Source organism: Stegastes partitus, unplaced genomic scaffold (assembly GCF_000690725.1).
Source record: "Stegastes partitus isolate 25-593 unplaced genomic scaffold, Stegastes_partitus-1.0.2 Scaffold1980, whole genome shotgun sequence".
Classification (NCBI taxonomy): Eukaryota; Metazoa; Chordata; class Actinopteri; family Pomacentridae; genus Stegastes; species Stegastes partitus.
This window is the reverse complement of record NW_007579711.1, coordinates 110,745-120,667: the sequence shown is the minus strand read 5'-3', so window position 1 is coordinate 120,667 and position 9,923 is coordinate 110,745. Positions and strand designations below refer to the sequence as shown.

At 45.2% G+C, this 9,923-nt stretch overlaps 1 protein-coding gene across 1 annotated transcript in view; it reads left to right on the top strand.

Moving 5' to 3' along the window:
• Nucleotides 1–7,194: 7,194 nt before the first annotated feature.
• The window catches only part of LOC103373434 (glutamate receptor ionotropic, delta-1-like), a 109,231-nt gene continuing 106,502 nt past the window's right edge, over nucleotides 7,195–9,923 (top strand). Inside the window, exon 1 of the mRNA XM_008303320.1 lies at nucleotides 7,195–7,745. Within this exon, the coding sequence (XP_008301542.1) occupies nucleotides 7,195–7,745 (551 nt within the window). The remainder of the gene's footprint in view (nucleotides 7,746–9,923) is intronic.

The following is a 9,923-nucleotide window of genomic DNA, read 5'->3' as shown; positions in this document are numbered from 1 at the left end:
TGAATCAGGTGTGTTGGAAACATCTAGAACATGCAGGATTGTGGCCCTCCAGGACCAGGATTGGACACCCCTGCTCTAGAGGATTCAGAGAAGTGTAGCAGGAGCGCTGGGAGCGGTGACGAGGACGGCGTCCACATTAAAATCAGGCTTTGCTTTTGATCGATCGTAACGTTTTGATCCTGGAACACGGACCAGCTAGCTGCTGTTTACACTCCACTTCTGGGTGAGTTTCCTCCGTTTACCAGAACCGGTCCGTTCCCCTTCAGCAAGCAGCCGCCTTGGAGGTACTGAGAGTCAGAAACAACAGGAGGAGAAGTTTTCCTGAGAAGATTTACATTTATATAATCCGGCTCCGGGTCCACGGAGCTCCGCCGCCCCCGTTCTCAGCTCGCTGTGCGGCCGGATTAGCCGGTTTGTTGTACAGAGCATCGATCCATCGCTGACTCAGTGTGGACTTTCCTCCGACAGCAGCTTGACACCTTTCACGCTCGCTCTCTGCCCCGAATTAAAGCCCCACATCTCTAAACTGTGAATCGTAAATCTATTAATCACCAGAGAGCTGCTTTTAGCCAACAGCAGATCCATAAAACTCATCTTTTATCCGTCCGAACACGTCTCCCGTTCATCTCACATTCCTCTCAGGCGGATCTGTTTTCTCCACACTTTTCTTTTTTTTTTTGCAGAAATTCAGACAATCAGCTCCCCGGCCGAGGTGTCGGCTCGGCGAGGTGTCAGAACAACTCGTGTTCTCGGCTCGGATCCAGCGGAGCAGAGGAGGCTGGAGCCGCTGCTGATGACTGGTTTCCATGCCGACATGGCGAGCGCTCAGACGGGGTCTCGCGGCGAGGTTTGCAGGGGCTCGGGACGGAGCGACGACACAACTCCGGCCGAGCTTCAGATCCTCTTAAGACCGCTTTAGCTTCACAGCGTTCTTAGAGGCTGCGCGGAAAACAGACGCGACCAAAATGTGTTATTCATGCAGCTCGGGATGCAAACATACGAGTTCATTCAAGCTTTATTCAAACGGCTGAGCTGTGAAGGCCTGATTGAAGCCGCCGTCAGAGGATAAAAGACGACAAAACATTCATCACAGCATTTGATTTGAACTAAAAACCTGGAGGATAGAAATGCGTCCAGCTTTAGATTGTTCTGTTTGCAGTTGTTCACATTTGCAGGTTTAAAAAATGTCACCTGGTGGAGAAGAAATAAATAAAATCACCAAATTTATAAGAGCCGGAATCTATAAAAGCAGAAATATGCTCTGGACGTTTAACCTTCACCATGTGTGTCAGGAAAATGATCACATCTATCTGTTCCTTTATTCTACAAATAATTTTTTTTTAAAAATCACTAAACAGATTCTGGAAAAAACAAAAAACTCCACACAAAACCGAGAAGCCGCGAGTGACTCGGTTCTGCACAAAAGTCACAAACCAGGAGAGGAACCTTTACTTTCAAACAAATCACACCATTGATCGGAGACCGTAGCTGAAAAACATAAAGGAAAAGACGGATTGTCTGTTTTCCGATGGTGCGTGAATGCATCACGTGACGCGTAGTTTCCATCAGCAACAATAATAAAATGTCTCGTTCAAAAAGTTATTCAAAAACAAACCATTTGCACCAAATGGATTCTGTACAAAACTAAAAATTCTGAGCTGCAACCGAAGCACCTCGAGTGACTCGACTGAGATCAACGGTTAAGTGACAAGAGTTCAGAGTTATGGAGTTCAGTACCTACCTGGTCACCTGGTGAAGTGAAACCGGAGTAAAACCGGATTTCAGTAAAAACAGTCGACACCTGCAGCGAAATCCAATCATGTGTGTGATGAGAACTCTCGATAACAAACAGCAGCGAGGTCATGTAAGAATAAATAAACCTGTTTTCTCTACAGACACGGCAGAATGTGTAAAGCAGCTGTAGTACCTGGTTGTTCCACCAGGTGGAGCCTCTCACTGTTTAACCCTGTAGAGACCAGAGGAGGCGTCACTCAGACGACAGCTCATGGTGGCAGCAGCAGAGAGCATTGTGGGAGTTAATTTCCTCTTTATGTTTTGTTGGATTTTATTTTACCCGTTTCTTAGCTACGCAATAAACCGATGTGTTTGCACGACGCTGCTATGGCGCACATCGTGGCTAGCAAGCGATGTAATTAATAGCTCGAGTAGTGTCTGAAATGCTAGTTTGTCGAGGCGCTCCGTAAGTAGTTCCCTACATCGTGGTCCCTGGAGTGGATGAGACTTCTGTAGCCTGGTGCTGGTGTTGACGGCGTGGCGTCACATGGTCTCCTGACTCATGACTATGGATGGTCACGATTTATCAGTAATCCATTAATTGCTGCTAATAATTTAATCGATTATAAATGTATTGACCAACAGGGCAGAAGAAGAAAGAAGAACGTCGTACATGTCAGTAAACGTATCATAGACCAGCTGTAGTACCTGGTTGTTCCACCAGGTGGAGCCTCTCACTGTTTAATCCTGTAGAGACCAGAGGAGGCGTCTACAGACTACAGCTCATGGTGGCAGCAGAGAGCATTGTGGGAGTTTAGCAGCAGCGGGACCATGACAGGAGGAGGTTGATGTGGTCCAGACAGAGCTCAGGTGTTGAAGACCAGCTGGAGTCGACTCGTCTACAGCACAGAACCTGTTTGTTGGACCAATCAGATGATTGTCATCAGTTCATCAGTACTGACTGATTATGAATCTAGGAAAGTTCTAAAAGTTTGCATCCGGGTCTGTTCTGTTCTCTGTTCGGCCGCTGTGACTCGGTTCTGACCTGCAGACGGGTTCCTACAGTTAAATGTGTTTCCTGCTTCCAGAACAAACCAAACCAGCCCATCCATGTGCAGGTGCTGCTGGCTGCAGCAGCTAATGGATCAGAACCGTCCTGTTTGTTTAATGGAGGTCGTGAAGGAAGTAATGAGTGAAAATGTTTGTGGCGGCGTCACCAAACGGAGGAACACATGTCGCTGAGTCATCGGCTTAATATTCACCGTCATGCCGGCGCCGCAACAAGTCGCTACGAGACGTGTCAAACGTTTGGCCGAGTCCGACCCGTCCGTCTGAGCAACGAGATGCTAGTAGATCAGGGAGGGAGTTCTCCTGTGGCCGCGGTGGGAGGTCCAGTAAGACAATGGATGGAAGGATAGTAAAGCAGAGAGCATCATCCTCCTCCTCCTCCTCCTCCACCTCCACCTCCTCCTCCGCCTCCTCGTTGGCTTCCAGGTTTAGACTCGTTCCTCTGTCCTCCCTCTCAGTGCCTTGTTGTGCAGGCATGTGAAGCAGCATGAGAGAAGGTCCTGGAGGAGCTTCATGTTCCTCTCTGTCCTCACACTCTCCGCCCACCCACACCAGACCTCCAGCAGCACTCGGCAGAAACCCGAGTCGCTGCTGCAGGTTCTGAGGCTCTCAGAGACCTCGTGGCAGCGAGCAGAGTGGAGACGGATCGGTCCGATCGGCGCTCTTCATGAGAGGTGGACAAGGAGCGTTTTTAAGCTCTGCTGGAGGCGTTTGTGCTTCACTGATATCTAGTCAATGAGCCACCGGGTAGAGTCACGATTATCTACAGCAGAGACACTCATCTGATCAGGAGGACACGTTCAGACATCACACAGCACACGGTGAGGTTAGAAAGAACCACCACAGGCACCATCAACGCTCCTTCTGCTGGAGAGGTTCTCTGTAGAGAACCAGAACAGAACCAGTGGCCTCGTTCAGAAACCAGAACAGAACCAGAGGCCTCGTTCACACCTTCAGCTGTCTTTTATAAAAATCCACAAACTGGGATCAAAAACTGAATTTCTAGCAGTTTAGTTTAAACAGTCGGATCCCAGCTGCACCGTTTTTAACAAAATTTGGTGCAAATTGTCTTTTTTTTGGACAAACTTTTAATGCAGTATCTTCAATTTGTTTATTTTTTCCTACAGAGCCAAATGCAACACGTGATGTGTTCAGGGGTCGTAGGAAAATTGAAAATGCGGTGACTTTCTTCTGTTTTTACGGTTTCTGGTTCTGATAAATGGTGGATTTTTAAATCATTTGTACAGATAACCTGCCTGTAAATGCTCTGGTGGGTTTTGGGTTTAATATTAGAGAACAGAAATATTTTTATTAATATTCATATTTAACGTAAATAAATGGAAGATGAGAAAAATATATTGAATTTGTGTGATTTTGGGGATTTCTTTTCTTAATTTTCTTAATTTTTCCACAATTTGGAGGAAGTCTCTTTTGTTTTTTTGCATTTTTTGAAAAAATTAAACTTGTAGAATACAATTATTTTCATGAAGCAACACAATTTAATGCTAGAATCTGGTTATTTTTCCTCACTGAGCTGCATCCTGGTTCGTTCACGGAGCTTTTCAGTAAACATTAAAACTCCAACATTCATTCCAGCCTCATATTATTCATATTTGTCGAACTGCAGCAGACGTACGACTTTGAACGCCTCGCTGGACGTGAGAGAGAAAAGCTCAGAGCCTTGAAGTGCTTCTGACACAAAAGCAGCCGTTGAGTTCTCTCTGCTTCTATATTTACGGTTTTGGTTTCAGTCGCTGCGACCCGTCGGCAGCCTCAGAACCTAGAAGTGCTTTCTGAGCGACCTGACACCATCTTGACCGCCTGAGCGGCGCCTCTCCAGACGCGAAGCCTCCTCGTTCCGGGCTCTCTGGTGACCCCTCGTCTTGTGAAGAGCTGCTTTTAGCCCGGCTCTCAGGGGGGACGAGGTGGATCGGCTCTTCTCTCTCCTCTGAACGGTATCAGAACCAACTTGACCTCCGGGAGCCTCGGCGGCCCGCCTGGAGGTCACGCCGCCGTTGAAAGCAGAAATCCCTGAAGAGGCGCGACACCCTGCAGCAGAGGATTGTGGGTGTTCGCTTTGTTCAGCCTCAGATGGGCTCCGCGGTCCTGTCGGTGTCTGAGGCGGGTTTTTCTGGGTTCCAGTCGGAGTCCTTGAGGCTGGTTCTGCAGACGGACGGACGATAACAAGCCAGATATCAGAGCAGAGTGTCGTCCAGAGCAGGAAAGTGTGAATGTCAGAAACTCTCAGCGTCTCGTGTGATGTCGAGCAGACGAGCCTCTGCAGACTGAGCATGCTCCGACTTTATCACAACCCAGAATAGTTCTGCTATTGTTCTGCTTCCTAAACTGTGGAGGTCGTGTTCTTTATAGCAGATGTGGACGGTGTGGAGCACAGCGGGTCAACGTAGCACGAGATATCTGGAGGAATTAGGACTTTTCTCTGTGTTTTAATTGGAGTTTGTGACCTTTTTAAAATGTATTCTCAGCCTTGCTTCTATTGTTGTGTCTCTTTGGGCAGTTTTCTGTCATTTAGCTTCTCGTTTCTGATGTTTTGCATCTCATTTGTCTAATTTTATGTCTCATTTTTGTTGTTTTGAGTCTTATTTTGGTAATTTCCTCTCATTTCTGCTCTTTTGAGTCTTATTTTGGTAATTTTTTGTCTCATTTTTGCCTTTTTGTGTCTCACTTCTGCTGTTTTGCATCTCATTTCTGCTGCCGTCCTCTCCTTTCTGCTGCCGTCCGTCCAGTACTTCCTACTTCCTCCTCCATTAATGCGGTGGTGTCAAAGCGCCGCCGCCGCCTGCCGCTGATCCGCTCTCCGTTAATGCTTGTTGTCAGGCCTGTAAAACCCACAGAGAGCGAAGAGGAGGCCCAGCAGAGCGTAACATAAACCAGATAATCCCCCTGAACCGGACCAGACACAGCGCTGGGACCCACTCGGGCACCGGTTCTGACTACGCACCGCTGCTCCACATCTTTGATCGGCCACTTTCTGAGCATGTGGCTGGACGTGAACTTCTCTGGTTGAAGATTTGTTTCACTGTCGTGCTGCAGAGAGTTCAAGTGGACATCTAAGGTTCAGTCCTGCTCTCTGCTCCGTCTGAGGCTCCAGAACCAGAACCAGAGCGATGCGGTGCAGAACCATCACCGTGTGTCTCAGGTGGTGAAGACTCTCCGTTAGCTTTAGCTCGCCGTAGCAGACGATCAGTGTGGTTCAGTCAGAGCTCGTTAGAAAAATTAATAAACTGGCTTAAAAATCTGCAGCAACGGGGCAAAAAACCCACAAACAGACAGCAGCATGTAAAAAATGTGGAAAATAGCAGAAAATATCTGTAAAATAATCTGATTTTAATCCTGAAAACTGATTTTATGGTCAAACTCTGCAAAAGAACAAATGAACGTTTATAAAAATATAGATTTTTGATGTGAAACATGTTTTTTGTACAGTTTTAATTATTTACGTTTTTTTAAACACATCAAAGTGTAAATTAATATAGTTTTTGGCAATTTTACTAAATATTATCCAACATTTCTCAAATCTCTAAAATAACATTTTGAATAATTATTTCCCTTTTTTTTCGTGTAAAGAAAATATCTGTAAAAAAAAAATTGATTTAAACACCATGAAAATAATTTTATGGTCAAACTTAAAATAAATCAACATAAAACATTTTTTTTAAAAATAGGGATTTTTTAATGTGGACATTATTATTATTTTGTTTTTAAACTTTTGATTATTTTTTCCACAGTCAGCACTTAAATTCATACATTTATCTGTAATTTTATAAAATTTTATCCAACATTTAATAAAGCAAGAAAAAAAAAAGAAAATTAATTACCATTTTTTAATACTGAATATACTTTTATATATATATATATATATATATATATATTATTGTAAAATGTAAAATATAATTAACATTTATAAAAGTAAGTTTATTTTTTGGGCATTTTTGTGGGATTAACATGTCAGTCAATGTGTTTGGGTTTTTTTTGTAAAATAGTTTTAAATAAATTATTTTAAAAAATAAAATGCAGGTAAAATTCTCCAGAGAAAAAATAATTTTATTTAATTAATTTTTTTTAATAGAACCTGTTTCGATAAACTTTATATTTTTGGCAATTTCTTTAAATTAAGACAGTGACGGGTTTTCAGTTAAATAAAGTTCTCTGACACAGACGAGTAGTTTAAGGACCGTCGGACAGTTGAGAACCCGCTGGTTCCTCCTGTTTTCTGTACAGTTCCTGTCTCTGGTGTTTTTCTGACGGCGTCTCTTTGAGGAAAGCAGCTTCGTGTTCTTCCACGTTCAGACTGAACCCGACGGCGTCCAAAAATAAACCGTCAGAAATGTTCGGCGGCTCGATATTTAGCGATTCTGTCTCTCAGCTCTCATGTACATCTGCCTCCGGATCGATTCCTCATCAGCAGCGAGAAAACAGAGAAAACACAAAAACAGTCTGTCGGCCGCCGTCCTTCAGCAGCTGGAGGCCCAGAAAGGCTTCGCTCAGCAGCTCGTCTGGTTCCTCAGCAGGACGCTGGTCCGAGCTGCTGGTCCGACCGGCTGGTCCGACCTGCTGGTCCGGCCTGCTGGTCCGACCTGCTGGTCCGAGCTGCTGGTCCGAGCTGCTGGTCCGAGCTGCTGGTCCGAGCTGCTGGTCCGACCTGCTGGTCCGAGCTGCTGGTCCGAGCTGCTGGTCCGACCTGCTGGTCCGACCGGCTGGTCCGAGCTGCTGGTCCGAGCTGCTGGTCCGAGCTGCTGGTCCGACCTGCTGGTCCGGCCGGCTGGTCCGAGCTGCTGGTCCGAGCTGCTGGTCCGGCCTGCTGGTCTGAGCTGCTGGTCCGACCGGCTGGTCCGAGCTGCTGGTCCGAGCTGCTGGTCCGAGCTGCTGGTCCGACCAGCTGGTTCTGGCCTCGGTCCGGGCGTCTGGGTCTCGGTTGTTTGGTTGGTTTTTGTTTTGGTTACTATTTTGTGGCCTTTATGTAATTCTGTGTCTTGTTTTTGTTCTTTTCTCTCTATTTGTTGATGTCTTTTGTTTCATTTTTCTTCTTCTGAACACGTTTTTTTTCACTTTTCACTCATTTTCCGTCTCGTTTCTCGTATTTTGTGTCGAGTTTGTTTGTCGTTGTGTCTACGTTTTCTTGTTTTGTGTCTTTTGTGGGACCATTTTGTCACCACGTGTCATTTTGAGTCTCGTTTCTGTCGTTCTGTGTCCAGTTTTGATCTTTTTTTTTGGTAATTTTTCATGTTTTCTGTCTCGTTTTTCTCTTTTTGTCTCTCTTGGGGACGATTTTGTCGTCTTTAATTAATTCTGGGTCTTGTTTCTGTTCTTTTGTGTCGCTTTTATGTGAGTTTGTGTCTCGTTTCTGTTGTTTTGCATCATTTTCCATCTGGTGTCTTGGTTTTCATGGGTTTTTTTCAACATGTTTTTCACTTTTCAGTCGTTTTCTGTCTCGTTTTTGTGTAATTTTTTCTAGTTTTCTGTCTTTTGGTCTCACCTGGGGACTGTTGATTCTAGTTTTTTTGCCGGCGGTTTATTTTTGGCGCTTCTTCTTGTTTTTGTTTTGTTTTTAATTTAAATTAAACTCTGATTTTGGTTGAAATATCACCATGTTGAGCTCTGATTTTGTCGACTTTCAGGACAAACCTACACGTCAGACAGGATCAGTTGGAGGAATGTTAGAAATCGGACCTTCTGGTGTCGTTTTTGGTGATTTCTTTTTAATAGAACAAACCTTTGTGAAGGTTTCGGGGCTCAGAGGGTTCATCATCTGCATTCATTCCGTCCTCAGCGTCGCACCTGATCTGTTGGTTTTTGTTCTTTGAGCTTCATTGCGTTTCGATCGTTAAAAACTCCGATTTTTGTGTTTTACCTCCAGAGTTGACGCGTTGTTGTTGTTGTTGTTGTTGTTGTTGTTGTTGTTGTGCAGGAATCATGGCAGGCTGCATGTAAATGATGGAGAGGAAAAGTAAGAAGGTGAATGAAGCACATGGAGACATGAAGCGAGCCCGCCGGACTCGGGGATGAACGTCTTCTGGTTTCTTTGGGACCATAAACTGAAGGTCTTTGCTTCGTGCTGCCGTTTACAGAATCTGCAGTTTTGTGACGTTTTAAACAGAATGAACATAAAATGAACCAGTTTTGATCATTTTAGGCTTTAAAACAAAGCTGAAATCTTGTAGTTCTTTCTAGTTTTACAGGTTCTGGTTCTGATAAAGGGTCTCAGTCGTAAAGAAAACGTGTGGTTCCAACCCGGCGGCAGGTTTCAGGGTTCAGACGATTAAACTTTGCTGATTCTCGTGATGAGAAGCGGCTGTTTGTCGATGCTGTCTGCCTTCGTAGACGTGAACAGAACCGTCCTGATGCCGGAGCGGCGCCGCTCGTCCTCCGGGCTTTCACTCAGTGTGTCAGCGTTCGGTCCGGAGGCCGAGGCGGGAACGAGGAATGTTAGAAAACATCCGTCAGAGCGATTCGCCCAGACGGAACGCAAACCCAAAACCAGAAGCAGCGTTTGGATGTTCTTCCTGCTGACGTGTCGGTTCTGGTCGGAGAACACGACCTGGTTAAAGTGTTTGTCTGCTCCTTGTTCAGTCAGCAGCTGGATAATTATGGGATGGTTTGTCATTAAATTGGGTTAAATGGTCTCCAGGTGACAGCGAGTCAAAGAGGATCGGATGATAAACGTCCGACAGCTTGCAGAGACAATGCTACATGCTAACATTAGCATGTGAAAACCCAGGATTCGGCGGTGATTTCCCCCAGGACACAAACCGTGGCCTTTCTCACCGCAGCTGTTTAATCACGGCTCCATTCACACGGCGCTTTGTGGCGGCGGACATTTTGGCTCTGGTTTCAAGCTAACCGCTACGCTCAGTGAAAGCAGCTTTAACTGAGCTTCATCACCAGGACCCAGAATCCAGGCGAAGGCAGCTCCAAATGCTAAACTTTAGCATCCGTGCTAATGCTAATATGTTAAAATGCTAAACAAATGTGCTAACGGCATACATTTACAGGTAACAAGCATTTTAAAATGCTAAAGTTCTGCTGGAATTAACTTAGAGTGAAGCAAAGTTCAGTCTGAAGTTTCCTGAACTCGCTAAATTAAAAGTCGTTTATTTACT